The sequence below is a fragment of the Columba livia genome, chromosome 3, assembly GCF_036013475.1.
Source record: "Columba livia isolate bColLiv1 breed racing homer chromosome 3, bColLiv1.pat.W.v2, whole genome shotgun sequence".
NCBI lineage: Eukaryota > Metazoa > Chordata > Aves > Columbiformes > Columbidae > Columba > Columba livia.
Window position 1 is genome coordinate 38,804,514 of NC_088604.1, and position 15,887 is coordinate 38,820,400.

General features: G+C 42.8%; 1 protein-coding gene and 1 long non-coding RNA gene across 2 annotated transcripts in view; one reads left to right on the forward strand and one right to left on the reverse strand.

Moving 5' to 3' along the window:
* The window catches only part of GABRR1 (gamma-aminobutyric acid type A receptor subunit rho1), a 31,303-nt gene extending 18,201 nt beyond the window's left edge, over positions 1-13,102 (reverse strand). The window contains exon 1 of the mRNA XM_005501915.3: positions 12,738-13,102. Coding sequence (XP_005501972.1) covers positions 12,738-12,859 — 122 coding nt within the window. The 5' untranslated portion in view covers positions 12,860-13,102. The remainder of the gene's footprint in view (positions 1-12,737) is intronic.
* The window catches only part of LOC110358463 (uncharacterized), a 31,604-nt gene continuing 23,807 nt past the window's right edge, over positions 8,091-15,887 (forward strand). Inside the window, exon 1 of the long non-coding RNA XR_010471867.1 lies at positions 8,091-8,891. This is a non-coding gene — a long non-coding RNA (uncharacterized LOC110358463). The remainder of the gene's footprint in view (positions 8,892-15,887) is intronic.

Consider the following 15,887-nt stretch of genomic DNA (forward strand, 5'->3'; position numbering starts at 1 on the left):
TCATCAAACCCGGGTGGTTCCTTTTATTTCTTCCAGGTGATTCTCCACTGTCTCTAAACTAAACTTTATTTCCTCATCACAAACCAGCACAAAATGTCCCCCAGGCTCCAGCCAAGGCAGGGAACTATGATAATTTGTACTTTGGTTCGGCTCCTTCACTTATTTTGCCAGTCCCATTCCCCTTGTCACAGCTCTGAGGTTACCAAGCCTCCCCCACTTTCCTGCCTCCTCCTGTGGCAGCAAAACATGATCATCTGTTGCCAGTCATCCCCATTATTGCAATTTAAAATCCCATTTCTTTCTACTCAATAAATAGCTTTTCTGGCTCAGTTCATGGGAAGTGCTCTGCTGGCTGAGTAATCAGTGGCAGCTCCATCACGGGACCCCATTAGCCTGGCTATTCAGGCTGTGAATCAATGGCAAGCCCCTACAGCTTCCTCTCATGTGTCTGCTGTCCCTCAGCATTGGTGGTAGACAGCGGCACTCAGGACATTCAGTCCTGATGTTGCTCACAGATTGCTCAGCACAACTGTTTGCCACGGCAGCCATGCAGTGTGATGGGATCACTCCTACATCTGCCGGGGTGACAGGGATGACAACTGATAACTCCTGAGGTAAAACACACCGAGTAATGAGCAATCTTTTTTTTCCTCTCAATGTCAATATTTATCTCCTGGTAGTTACAGTGCCACATTTAATGGTTCATGATACTCACTTTATGAAAAAACAACAACTGGAGCAGAGTGGCATTTATTCACAGTGCTCCCTGTGCTTTGCTAGAGTAGCTCTCAGGCCCCTGATCACATCTGGGGTGATGCAGCCTCTCTGAAATCATCATTATTCCCCGAGATCCCCCTCACTGATTCAAGGGATCATGAGATACCTCTACAAGCTGAATCTTGCTGTGACTGAGGGGTGAATGAGGTGACTGAAGCTTAGGATAGCTAGCAGAGAAAAAAATTGGCAAAACCAGGTTTTCATCACTGTCGCTACACACACAATGCAAAAAGCACTTTTTTTTTTTTAAAGCCTGAGGTTTACTGTGGCACTTACAGTCCCTCTGACACAGCAAAAGGGGTGCAGGGTTAGAGTTAACTATGTCTGATTTTCAAAAGAGATAGTCTGACCATGATATCTGAAGGTCCCAGCAAGCATTTCTAAATGCCCAGGACATGTGCCACAGGACTATCAGCTCCACGCTTGCAGTGTGCACCAGAAAACCTGCAGTTTTGAAATAGGAGCTTTTGGATGCAAACACAACAAATGTGAGAGAAGTTACTACTCATCTTAGCATTTTAGTTTGTAACTACTTATGCAGCATACATTTCCCACCCGTAAATCGTACTATCTTTTCTACAAGGGAGGCAATACACCTGTAGTACACAGTGACCCATTTTACACTCTTATTAGGATAATCTCATTAGGATCTGAGAACATTTCGTCCTTGAGGAGCTGAATCAAGATACAGTTTCCGTTTTTCGGGAAAAAGCAAGATCCAATGTATTTTCCCCAAGAGAAAAGTGAAAATAAGTTGATGAAGTAATGAAACCAGATTTGTATGGTCTTTCCTGGGTCCAAGAGGTGATATCCTTGAGGAACAGTGCTGGTGGGTTTGGCAGACTGCACTAACACTAACATTATTGTAACAAATTTCATGAAATTCTGGGACAGTCTGTTCTCTCCATCCCTTATGGTATTCTTAGGTCTGCAAAGAGGATAGCAGATCAAAGAGATGCCAGAACAGATCCTCTCTCTGGAAATACTGTTGAGAGGTGGCTGTGACATCATCTCTATCCCTTCGGTTACTTGCATCATCAGCAACATTTGGGCTGGAGGCTGTGGCTGCAACTGATCCCAAACCTCCTACCCTGAGCAGAGGTGCCCATCACCCCAGGAAGCCTGGCAGCTGGTGTCTGGGGCAGAGACACCCAGGGTGCCCATTTCATCTCTGCTTATCTCATGCCTGCATGATGCCTCCAACCCTTCTCCACTGCAGGGAGTGTGGGCTCTCTGCACTATGCCCTGAAACCACCATGCCCTTAATTCTGTCAGAGACAAGCTCTACAGCTCACGCTGTGCTGTGGTGCAGCCGATCTATAGCCTTCCCTACCAGTGATGCAAGGCAAAGGAGGCTGTGGAGCTTGCTGAGCCAGTTTTCAGCCGAACTTTTATTTGGAAAGTAATGAAAGTGATGAAAACTCTCCTATCCCTACCAGACATGCCAGGGTGCTCAGCTCTGGGCTACCCGTCCCTGGGTGGGCAGCTTGTGTTGTGCCTCCCATCCTACACCCGCTCTGCTGCACAAGCCGTGATGGCATCCTGGACAGGGGAACGGCAGCAGCTGTGTTCTCCTCGGTCTGCCCATAAAATGGTGGCTGGGCAAGGTTCTGGAGGCAGCCCAGCTCTCTGCAGGGGACAAAGCCTTGGCAGGGAGGTCACGGGAATGGCAAAGGTGTATTGGTACTACTGAAGAGCTGTGAGAGGTGTGAAGATTTTATTAAAGACTTAATATTTGACTAGGTTTTCTTTCTCCCTCTGTTTTATGATCAGCTAGTGATTTGGGTTCATACCACGTCAGCATCATGTTAAAGGCAGAAACCAGGTGGAAAGTGCTGGGCCAGGGAATGGGGGAGAGGAAGAAGAGGCTGGGGAAGGCATGGGTTGTATACACATACAGAAGGTTTCTGCATAGAAAAAGGGTGCAGAGGCAAAGAGAGCATGGATCTGCAACAGAGACTCTGCTTTGGGTGAGACTGGGGAGAAAAGAGGCTGGATAGGGGCAGATGGGGAGGGAAAGGAAACCCTGGGTAAGGCCAAAGAGGAAAGAGTCAGGAGCAGAGAGGAGACACCAGGCTCAGACAGTGCCACAATGTTGCATGGGAAGATTCCTGGGACAGGGACACCCCAAACAGTCCTGCATGAGTAGAGGTGTCCCCTCACTGCAGAGCAGAGATGATGCCAAGCCCCTGAAGATGAGTGGCCCAGCATGGTCCTTGCTGGGCTAAAGAACCTCCCAAGTCATGTCCAAATGAAGGAAAGAGGTTTGGGGGGAGGCAGCCCACAGAAAGTTTCTCCATAATGTGCCTTTGACTTGCAAATGAATTGGGAAGATCTTCTCAGCAAGCAGATGATGCTGGTGGACAGTGGTATAGTAGGTCTGGGTGAAGACAGAACCTGAAGAAGTGCTGTGAGGGAGGAGGAAACATGATGTATCTAAATGGGGGTAAAAAACACTTAGCATCTGAGAGAGCAAAGTGCAAACTCACAAAGAGAGGAAGTTGCTCTTACCCAGTGACAGGCACTGCAGGAGACAGGATCCACTGTGTAAAATAGTAACTCCCAGGCATAGTGTAGGATAGAAATCCACTAATTTGTACTGAAATCTGGAGCATTACAAAGTTGTGAACTGTAAACAAGCCTCTAAAAACTGAAGAAAGTCAATCTCAAAATGTATTGTATCTTGGCATTTGGCAAGATTTGTTTCCTTGTAATTATGTTGGGGCATGTGTCCTTATGATGAGTAGCTTTAAAGATGGTGAAGAAAGGTGACCCATTGCTATTACAGGTGGTTAAAGCTATGAAAAGAAATGAGGAAAGAGTGCTGTTTTCACTGTTCACATCACAAAATCTGAGAAATAGTGGTATGCAGAGCTGTTCTACTATCTTATTCTTGAATAATACAGAAAATTCAATGAGAACCCCTATTAATCCAGTATTATTTGAACATAGATCAATCCCAGAATGCAAAATATGCAGAGGCAGGAGTCGTATATACATCATTTAAAATTAGCACTTCTGTTGTTCTTTGTCTGAACATAAACACTGGCAAAAGAAAAGCAAAACAAAACAGAAGAGACAAAGCTACCCATACTGAGTGTATGTCATGCCGTCTGAGATTTTGGCACTGCACTTGATGGTGCAAAAATGAAAGTGCCTCTATGTGACAGAAATTGCACCCAGCGGGTGTGCAGGTTGGGATTCATGTCATAGAGGTTGAAAGGAAGGGTTAGAGGGAGCAGAAGCAGCATGGCCAAGGTCTGTCCTGCCAGCTGAGGAGGAGGCGGGCATGGTGCCAGGGCTCAGCTAAGTGAAACAGAGAAATGGGTGAAGGGAAAAGGAGCGACTAATGAGGTGATGAAGAACACGCTGAAAGATTTAATGGCTGCCCTAGTCTTAAAATAAATGTTGACTTGTAATCAGATGTCAGCACAGTGCAGATCAGGGAAGGGCATGTTAAGGAATATTTGGACAAATTCGAGGGTTTTAAGTCAATACAGGTTGATGGCACTACCCTGGGAGCATGGTGAGTACCAGCTGTTACAGTCTCTGAGCTGGAAGCAGGTACCTCCAAGGGCTCCTCACAGGTGGGTGACGCCCCTGAGAGGGGACGAGGGTGAGCACAAACCCTTGTTTTAAGCAGGGGACAAAAGAAGGATGTTGAAGTTTTGACGTTTGGAAGGAAACTGGGACAAACTCGTGATCCGTTTGCCCCCCAGGGGTAACGAGATTATAAAGATTACTCAGTGTGAATCTTTGCAATAACTGACGTCAAACCAGTATAATGTCCTTTCTGACAGTGTAACTGGCCACCTTAGTGTAAGCAGGAAGTAAATATTTGAATGAAGTTTTTAATATTTCATTATTTAACTAGGGAAATATGGCTGAAATGAAACTGTGACTTTGAGTACGGTTGAAAGACCATGGTTAGAGTAACTGCCATTACTTTGCTGTCAGGAGACATTAAATGACATCTCACAGATTTCATCCTGGAAACCACTAGTCAATATTCTCAATAATAATGCAGATGACAGAACTATAAAACTTGTGCATGACAGCATACTTGAAAGAGAAACAGACAATTGGGGTCTAGGATCAGAATTCAAAGCAGCTTCAACATGTTGGAGAAATGCTCTAATGTTAGTAAGATTAATTTCAGTAAAAGATGATACCAATAACTACATGAAAAAATACTTGTACAAATGCAGAATGGGGAATAACTAGCTAGTTATCAATACTATACTTGTCCAACACAGCAATGAAAGCACTCTCTCTTCACAAGGGCAATCAAAACCATCAATAATTAAGGAATTTGTTTGTGCTACAAAAAATACAGAATTGTAACAATTTTGCCATTGGGATGATGTTAAGAAATATTCATATTGGCACAGGACCAGAGATGGATTTAAAGTAAACAAAGTGACCAGTCAGCAGGCTTTCACCCAGAAGAAAGCAAACTAAGAAACTCTTGACCCAGCATTTAAATTGTCCTTGGTGTTACAGGAGTGGAAGGTGATAGTTTTCCACTCATTTGGAAAAACAGCTCCAACTGGAATCTGAGAAGCTACAGACTGCTCCACTGGACAAATTAGCTACAACTACAGTAAAAAACACCAATGGTAGGCACCAGATAAATTTAGTATACACTGAAAAAGAGTGAGAGGCAGGATGGTTTTTCCTGAGGGATATTATGCATTGTAAGTACAATAGACTTCTCTAAAAAGTTAATGACCTTGTAGATGAGGGTGATCAAGATGACACAGTGTACGTCAGTTTCCAAAAAGGTGCTGACAGGTCCTTTCCGTGGAGTTGTAAAGAAACCAGGCAGAAAGAGGGAAGTTCCCTTCTTGCAAATGGTTGCAAAGTAAGAAACAAAAGGAATAATGGAGAGTTTTCACTGTCATGAAGGTGTTCAGTATAGTCTCATGAGAACCTATGATAGGATCTCTGTTGTTCGATAAATTTATGAATTATTTGGGAGAAAATAATAATTATTGACAACAGCGTTTACTGAGGATACGCAACCATTCAAGGTATTCAAAATCAGAACTAGGAGTGCAGAGTTACAGCAGGACCTCATGATGCCAAGTGACTTCAGATAAAATGACAGCAGAAATTCAGTGTTAGTAAATTCAGAATAGTGTATATTGATTTGTACTTTGTAGTTACGCATTTTTTCTGTGCACAGTGATCGCCCCCAAATCAGCTGTTACTGCTGAGGAAAGAAGTCTCAGTGTTACTGTGGCTATTTCTTTGTAAACAGCTTAATGCTCAAAAAAAAAAACCCAAACAGGAGGTTGGGTGTTATTGGGAACGGAGGAACAAACCAAATAGAAAGCGTTACCATGCTATTAGTAACACCAAGGCATGTCCACATCTCACATATCCAATGCCAATAGTTTGAAAAACAAAGCAGAGCAAAAGCAGGGAGAGAGCTCCGAGGTGGGGAGGGCTCCCAGGCAGCCTGGGCAGGGCTCTCCAGGTGGGGAGGGAGTCATACAGTGCAATTATATAAAATCAGGAGTGGCACGGTGAGGGCAAACAGGAATTTCACATAACAAGGAGAAGAAAACAGAAAGGAAATTCGCAGACATGGCATGTCATCACACTGTGACGTTCACTCTCACTGAAAGCTGCGAGTGCTAAAAACAAAAATTAGTTTGGAAGGTCACCAGGCAGTTAATGAAAGAAAGACCAGCAGGAGCATCTCAGATGTGAATCCAACCCCTGAATCAGGAAATCAAACAACTCATATTTACTGAAAAGAGATGAAACTGCCTTGTGGTATCTTTGGGTTTGTTTGGAGGGGTTTGTTGATGGGCTGCAGACAAATTTGTAGGGCCTGTGATGTCTCCTCACACCAGCTCACAAAACACATTGTAGTAATGGTGGCTAGAAGACAATATGAACCTGCTGATCCTGACCAAGTGACATGGTGGCAACATTGACTGGACGTTTTATCATCAGTGGCCCAGTAAGTGACACAGTACCTGGGTGAATGAACGTAGCTACAGAACCAGCGTACAGAGACAATATTCTGTCATGAATTACCTGAATAAAGACAGGAAACTATGTGAAGTGTAGAAATAAGTTCTAGAAAGGATGAAAGTAGGATGGTGATAATGATAGAAGTACAAAACTTCTATTTTCAAATAAACAACCTTCGCAATGATAAGCAAAGAGAGAAAACACTTGTGGCTGGGTTGAGAGAAGAAAACACAAGATTTCTAAGAAAAGTTGTCATGCAGGTTTGAAGTTACTTGAAAGAACAACAGGGTTGGAAAGGAAAAATGAGAGAAATAGCAAAGCAATATTGAAAAATAAGTTTGTGTATAACAAGATAAACAAGATGAGCACTGTTGGACTGAAAAGTGGATTCCCGGCAAGTGGAAGAAGAGGTAAGACAGGGAACAGCAACAGCTGCCAGAGGAGAGAAGGAAGCTACAGAATAATAGAGAGTTAAAAGCAGCAGGAAAACACTTGGCAGAGCTGTGTGGCAGGGGAAACAGCTGTGCCCAGGGGCAAATAATGAGGCAGATGAAGAGGAACAGAGATAGCCAGGGACAAAAAAAAAAGAGATGGAGCAAGTTGGAGACGAGGAGGAACCTTACATGGGCGGAAGAAAAGGAGTGAATGAGATGGAGGTGACAGGAGGAAAGCAAAAGGCAAGTTGCCAACAGGGGAGATTGAAAGATTCCAATTTGACTGGCCCGAAGCCCACACTGGGCCTCTAGTTGCTTTCACGATACCCAGTGTTGCCAAGGTGCGACACAAGCTGCTGGCCCTACAGAGAAGTGTTGTGGGACCTGCGGGTCCTCAGCGCTCCGCCAGACCTGGCTCCCTGTCGATAACGCGCTCCTATAGGCAATGCTTTCATCGGGCATTTCATGGGCTTATTGTGTGCTCTGAAGGTCTGATCTAAAGGCAGCTTGCATTAGTAAGCTTTGTTCGTGCAATAAATGCTTTCAGGATCAATCCTGAAGATAAGATACAAGAGCACAACTCTAGGACAAAAAAAACAGCTTAAGGATTGCTGGGAGGTAAAGGAAGAAACCCTGTCAGGGATGAATTTGTAAGGGCAGAGAAAGCATTAGGAGGGCAAGAAAGTGGGAGCTGCCCTACGTGTAGGAGATGGCCTCAGTGAGGGCACCAGCATCTCCATGTGTGATTCACAAAACACAGACAGCGCACACAGCGTGGCCAGGGTGTGGAGGAGCTGATGACACTGAACTCCTGTTCACATTCAGCAAAGGCAAGACAAGGTAGCTTTAAGGTTGCAAATGTTCAGTATGATGCTGAGCCTTTGAGAAAGGACCAGAAAGGAACCATGGCCATAATGATGCCAGGTGGCTCCCATCACTTAGGAAGAGTGTCACTAATTGTAATAACATCTGAAAATGTCATAAAGAGAAAGATCTTGGCCATGAGAGACCTTGTGATAACAAGCCCAGGGCTTATTGTAGAGGATGTCATTCAACTGCTGTAAAAGATAGCTCTTACTGACAGAAACAGGGACAGCAAGCTCTAGAGGAGCGGAAAATGAGCTGCTATTTGGAGACCAGAGGGAGGAAAAATGATTGTAACATGGTCAGGGAGTGGTGAGGACATGACTAAAAACATAAAGTGAGACTCTTAGCTAAGATTAAACAAACATGATCTGTAAATCTTGTACGGTGAAATCTCTTCTGCTGAGCGTTGTCTGAAAGGTGTTTATAATGCTGTCCAGGGAGATTCTAGCGTTAAAAGAGATTTTCTTTAGTTAGCTCTAACAGAACAACCTGGGCTCAGCTCCAGGCCAGTTCTTTTCCTATTGCTCATCCCCTCTAGCAGATTGTGCAAGTCTAATTAGCAACGCAGGCTTTGGCCCTTTTTTTTGGCATAATGACGTTGTGACATTTAGTGACCTTTTGTACCCTTCCAGTGACCCCCATGCAGCCTGATGGCTTTCCAAGAGCCTGAGCAGTTGGGAAAGCAGCAGTCAGCCCTCTCACCCATGCTCCGGATCTCAGAGCCTTCCTGTAGAAGTTTTGGCACTGTGGATGTAGCAGGAGTAAAAAGCTTTGCAAACCCTGCAGGATTTGCACTCAGCTGTGAACCGCTAACAGGTCTGCAAGGTGAGAAAGGTTTTATTTTTATACTGCTGCTCTTTGAAGTGAAATTCCTTTGAGGTGATTTGTCCTGGAGATTAGCAAAAATAAGTAGTTGAGTCTTTGACTGGCACACAGTCGTTTTTACAAATGAATTACAATATTGGAGGACTCTGTAACAAGTCTTACTCAATGAAACTGTCGAAATTGCTGCTTTCACCGTGACTGTATGCATTTGACTTTGACTTAAACTTAGTTGCCATTTTCTTGTCACACACTGCACTTCGTCTCAAAACCTCATCAGCTTTATTTCAGGAATTATTTGGAACCTTTTGCAAAATGCCTGTGGTGCAAATCTAGTCCCCAAAGGACCACGGTGCGTGCATAAGCTCTTGTGGAGAAAACCATGCCTGTTTGCTCACCCCTCTTCAGGGCTGTCATGTCTCATGCGGGAATGGCTGCCTTGGGGTACCTGCAGTGCCAAAAATTGTCACAGAGGTGTCTGTCCCTGCAGCCCCCATTCACCCTATTTGCCATACCAGCGGGAGTGCAAAGGCTGTGGGATCAGCTGGATGTGGGCAGGTGAAAGGACAAGCCCTGGGGCTGAAAACTGCAGAGCAAATGGTGAGTTTTTATTTGAAAGCAGAGTTCAGAGCAAGTGAGTCTCCTTGGAAGAAGCTAACACTTGCAGAATGGCACCATCCAAATAAACAAGGTAAACGCCTGCGTATTTCCTCCATCAGCTGCACTGTGAGAGTCGGGAGCAAAGCTGGGCAGGTTTGTCAGGGACAGCAGGACGCTGGCAGCACACCAAGGTGCCAGGTCTCTACAGCAGGTGCCTGTGCCACTTGCCAACACCGGTACCTGGCGCTGAGCTCTGACAGTAGTGCAAGTGGATGGTCTTGTGCCCCTAAAGGGTTTCTGGAGGCTAGGAAGGGCGTGGGTACAAATCAAGCCACTCTGAGCATCCCATGGTGGTGTGGAGCCAGCCTTTTCCACTTCAAATAAATTTCCGCCATCAGCTTCCAGTGAGGCACATGGCTCTCATCAGAAGACAAAGGTTGCAGTGAAGGGATGGATTTCCATCCTGGTCCTTACCACAAGACTTATGGAGCAAGAGATAACAGTGCTCAGAGAGGAATAACAAAGCCAATTGCTATAACTTTTTCTGCTTAATGGATATTCAGGGCTGAGCCTTGAAGGGAGGGGAAACAGAGTCAATAAAAAAATGTTCAACTGCAGGCTTTTTCTGATGTCATATAGCATTCCTCCTTGCTCTGTTTTTCTTCCAGGATCTAATTCTGTGATGAAAAAGGTCTTTGACTTTGACTGAAATGCAAAGGAACCGTGCGTACTCCAAAACTGTCTGTTACAATCAGCATCTTAATGTTTAGGGAACAACATGTGAGCACAAAGAGAACTGGTTGTACCACTAAGACAAGATGTCCTGACATACACAGATGCCCGGTCACATCATCCAAATGTGGACCACAATCCCAGGAGGTCAATGGGAGTAACTCTGTATACAGCACCTATGTGAGGACGGTGCTACCACTGCACCCAGTCCTGGTGTCAACCCCAAAAAAGCAGTGAAAGGACAGAGGAAAACAAATGAATAACTGAGTCAAGGTTTGGGAAACATCCTACACCGAGCAATGTGAGAAACTTAGTCTTTTGAATATATCTAAGAGGAGAGGAAGAGGGGTCTTGATCTACTTGGATGGAGAAGAGACAAGCTAGCATAGAAGAATAGGAGAAAATAGCATAGAAGAATAGGAGAAAATAGAAGAATAGCATAGAAGAATAGGAGAAAATAGATGGAAGCTGAAGGTGAAAAATATTTGCAATCCTATTCTGACTTTATCTGACATTGTAGGTAATGATCAGAAATTAGAGGTTCGGTGTACAACTCATGCAGAAGGCTTTGTTGCTTGTGCTTAGCAGGAAATCAGATGGACGACCATAATTGCCCTTTTTGACTTTACAAATTATAGGGCTGTTAAAACCACTGATCTCTTGTGGCCTACCCTACCACAGGGGAAAGTGACTGTTGCACTGAGCACCACAGTGCTGATGGACAACCCTATGGTCATGGACCAGTGTTGCTCCTCTCTCCTCATCAGCCTCTTTCAGCACCAGTAGTGCTCTACTGAGGCAGAAATAGGTCAGAAATAACCTCCCAGGCCAGTGTGGGTGTGCTGGGAGGGAGGTGGACCAAGCTTATCAGAGCCCTGACACCTCGGGGCTTTCTGATGGGCTTGTCCTGGCACAATTACACCATATATACAAAGCACAGGTGAAGAGGCAGTTCCTAAGTGAACAGAATAGGTATTTCTTTTTCATTTTTACATATTTTTTAACACTTTTTTTTCTCCTATGACTTGTTATATCATCACTTAAATGCACTGACATTGTGAACTGTTTGGTGCAGTTTTTGTTAAAGACGCTGAACAAGAACATGGCTGTGTGCATGCATTCCTCTCTGCTTGGATGCGTTTCAGCTCAAATGGTGGTACCTTGCCTCTCACCCCTTTATTTTGCTACAGTCAGCACGTCACCACTGCTGTCACTGTCATGAAGCCTCAATGAAAATGGAGGTTTCATGGCTGTGTGTGTATCCATACTGTCTCTGGTGACACATCCCCTGGGGGCAGATCATGAACAGAGCCATTGCATCTATTTTCCCAGTTATACCTCCACAAAGGTGGCATCACTGCTAAAGCCTTTCTCTCTGTATAAGATGGCTCGTGGACCCCCAAGTGCCAACCAGGACACTGCAATCGCTCTACGATGTAGCCCTGACCTGCTACAAGAGAAAACAAAAAGGCACCATGCTTTCTACGATTCTATGACTCTTCCTTTCCATCTTCCAATGATTTTTTTTCTGAAGGCTAACAGGAATCCTTTGAATTCCTCATGACTGTGACAGTCCTGCATTTCCATCCCCATACACTTCACAGTATTAATGGTGATACAGAGTCATCACAGAATAGAAACAGTGAATATAGCAAAGCAGAAATGACATAGTTTCAGTCTGTCACAAGCAGAAGTACACAGCATTTGAACAGCAATCTAAATGTGTCAGCTACACATTCCAAACAAGATAACACCAAAGGATTTTTTTTCCAGATGTACCTTGTTGTGTGCCTGAGTATAAAAATCCCCATAGAAATTTCAAGGTATTCCCCAAATATAATATAAGTAATTAGAACTCAGTTGTAGCAGAAAACCTTCTTCAATGTAAAACCTCCCAAAATGGCTGTGTACAAGATAATAGGAGGAAGATGTCATATAACATTGAGAGGGAGAAAGAGAAGAATAGACAATATTTTAAATAATTTTTACTTTCTTAATTCAATATACTGAATGTTCTTTCTTCTTCCTCTGATAACTAACCACAGCCTTGAAGTTTGCAGAAAGACTTTCATTTTTTCCTCTCAAAAGCTTTATAAAACAACTGGTATGCAAATAATAAAATAAATTCTGAATGTTTTAATTTCAGATCTCATGTCAATCTAATCTTTGGTGCATACAACAATCCTCATGGACCTCAATTTCTTCTCCATTTTCATGTAAATACTCCAGCACATTTTAACCACCACAAACATAAGCAAACATTTCTCTTTTTTACAGTCTTTCAAACTATGAGATACCTCACAAATCCTTTTTTTTGGGAGGGGGAGCAATGATTTTTGTTGTAGAAAATGCATTAAAACTTATTCATTGGCAAAAACAGCAACAGAAATTTGACAGAGAGATCGAAATCTGCAAATGCAAACTCTAATTATCTGTTAGTCATTATACCTTCACCTGAAACATTACATTTGTCCAAACTGTAGCTATTTGAATGTAAAAAAGAAAAAAGAGACTCACCTGCCTTTTTTGTATACCTCATGTATTTCTTTTCCTTGTCGGTGGACTCTGCATTCAGTAGATAAAACCCATCCCCACAACAGCAGGAAGATGCTAAAATGCATTTTATGGACAGTCAACATGTTACCTGAAGGTTCTGTATCCAGAAATAGTCCATACAAGAAGAATAAAACCAAAATGTAGATCCTGTTCCTCTTTTTAAGACATTATCGGTCTGATCGTTATTGGAGGGATGTTTACTCATACAAAAAATCATCCTGCAGTATTTAATCTGGACAGTGGGGAAAGCAATTTCCACTAAACCTATAAATCCTTCTACGTCAGATGGCAGGGATTTTCTAGCAGTGTGGAATTCACATATTCTCAGAGAACAATGATTTTTTCGTCCAAACAGGCTATTTTATTAATTGGTTTAAATTGACCCCTTTCCAAGTGCCTGTGGGAAATGGATATATGTATTTCTGCCTCGTTAACCAAAGTAGTGCAGTTGGTCAGGCAGGTGTCATTAGTTGTTCTTTAATCACTGAACTTATCTGTGTAGCAGTGGCATTTGTTACAGGCATAGTGAAAGATTGGAGATATAGATATAGATATAGATATAGATATAGATATAGATATAGATGTAGATATAGATATAGATATAGATATAGATATAGATATAGATATAGATATAGATATAGATATAGATATAGATATAGATATAGATATATAGATATAGATATAGATATAGATATAGATATAGATAGATAGATAGGTTTCCAGCAAAAGTTCTTCATTTCCATTCAACTCTACAAGGTAGTCTTTTGACCCTGTGTGTTTTTCTAAGTTATTTTAGCAGGCAGTGGCTGGAGTGGTCCATCCTTTCAGGACTCATGTCACACGTGTCACTGCTCTGCTGAGCAGGATCTCTGTAAAGTATTGGGTGTGCAGGTGGGAGTGGGGAGGAGAGCATGGTGGAGACAGGTCTCCCCTCCACACCAGGTTGTTTGGATGGATCCTGCTGAAGCAGAGCAGCAGACACCAGAGCTCCGGGAGAGATCAAGGACCTGGTGAGCTTGGTGTCATGTTGCTGGCAAAATCCTCATTGGTGCCAAAGAAAATAAACCAGCATGGACAGAATTAGGCGGTCAACCCAGCCACATTGCTCATCTCTTTGGAGCTCACCCACTCCCTGCACAACCCACAGCTTCGTGTTTACTCTCCTCTGTGCATCCCCTTAGAGATCTGACCCCACTTGTGCCTTATCATGGAGACATTGCCCCATGATCTGCAGGCACCACCAGCCTTGTCCCACCCCTTTGCTGACAAGGCTCTTCTTCCTCTGCTTGTTACCCATGGATTTTGGATTTCTATTTTAGACCAGTTCATCAAGTCACCCATCTCTTTTCATGAAAGCCCTTTCTAAAAGACCTGAGGAGCAGATCTCCACCTAGTCTCAGCTGCCATAGTTTTATTGAGCTCAGTGAGCATTTACACTGCCTTGAGATCCATAGAAACAACATATAAAATTTCAGCCCATCAACCAAGGTTCAATTTAATGGCATGCTGAGCTAAAACTTTCCCTACAAGATGCCATGCAGGCTCCAAGAGGTGGGCAATCAGTCACCAGCAGTTTGTTGCAATGGTAAATCACCGTTGCTGTTCAGAGAAGTTGTACCCCTCTTACCTTTGAAAGTTATCTGCATTCAATTTCCACTGATTCATGTAACCTTCTAAAGTAGGATAAAAGGTACCTTAATAGCTGTTCTTTTCACCTGTGGTGATATTAGATCTACTGTTCTCAGTCTTTGCAATGATCTATATAAAGTTTTATCACATCTTTCATCAAAGGAACTTTTTCTTCTCTTTGGAACACGTTTTTTTGTTACTTCATACACACTGGTCCTTTGCCTGTGCACCAGATTGCCTCCTGGGAGTAAATATGGATAACTATGAATTGACTTATCTGGCCTGGAAAAGCTGAAGGTCCCTTGGTACACATGAGAGGAGGGAAGCATCCATCCTCTGACTAACAGAGGGAATTTGCTAGAAGATACAGAGAATGCCAAAAAATGTGTTCAGTTCCCTCTTTCTTTTTTTTTTTTTTGCATCATTGTTCATAGAAAAGTTCAAATATGAGCAATTAATAGAAAAATCCTGGAACAAATTGTCAGAAAACCTATAAACTCCCATAAAAAAAAAGACTGGATGATGGACAGACATGGGCTCATGAAGGACAAACATGCTGAACAAATTTTACTTCTTTCCCCAACAGACTTCACAGCTTGGGGAGAAGCAATAGATTTAGGTAAGCTTTCAAATCCATCTCACATGAGATTCTCATCAGCAAGATGGGGAAGCATGTCTTAGTGCAATATTGGTGGGATTGATGCAAAACATTCCTGCCTTTAGCTTGGTTTATCTTGCTGTACCCCACGATTCACTACCAACATGTAAGAGAGTGGCAAGTTTTGCAAATGATACGCAAGGAAAGTGTGAACTAACCAGGTGCTTAACCCAAAGGTAAGGCTTGACAAAGGTAGAAATGGCACAGTATATGTCTTTAGGTATGTAACACTTACTTCCGAGAGAAAAAAATAGTCTATTTGAAATGGCCATGATGTACAGAACAAAAAGTAATGGGCTGAGAGATTAGTAGGGGAAAAATGAGGTTAGATACTAGATTAGATACTAGGGAAAATTTTTAGCAATAAGGACAGCAAAGCACTGCAGTAGATTACATAGGAAGAGTTTGCAATTGCCGTCATCAGAAATCATTAAGACAGGTATAGCTAATCCTGGTTTAGGACAAAGGGTTAGACTATATTGCTTCTTGGGGTCACTTCCAGCACTATTTCTTTCTGATTTTCCTAAAGGAAAAATAGTAGAAATTTGGTTTATGAGACTTTGACTAAATGAGAAAAAATCAAATATGCAGGAAAAAGATAAGAGATGGCTATGTGCCTTACATTCGAAAAATAAAACAGAAAAAAATGAACAAAAGATGGTTTTATATATTTTCTTCAATTTTTTCTTAATCTTAAATTTGAGTAGACAGAGAGTTAATTTTGCCTGCTTTCTCCACGAGAAGAGATAGAGATTAAAGATACAGCACTATTTTCCTTCAGTAGATAGAAACCTTGTGAATACCAAACAAGAAAAAGAATGAAT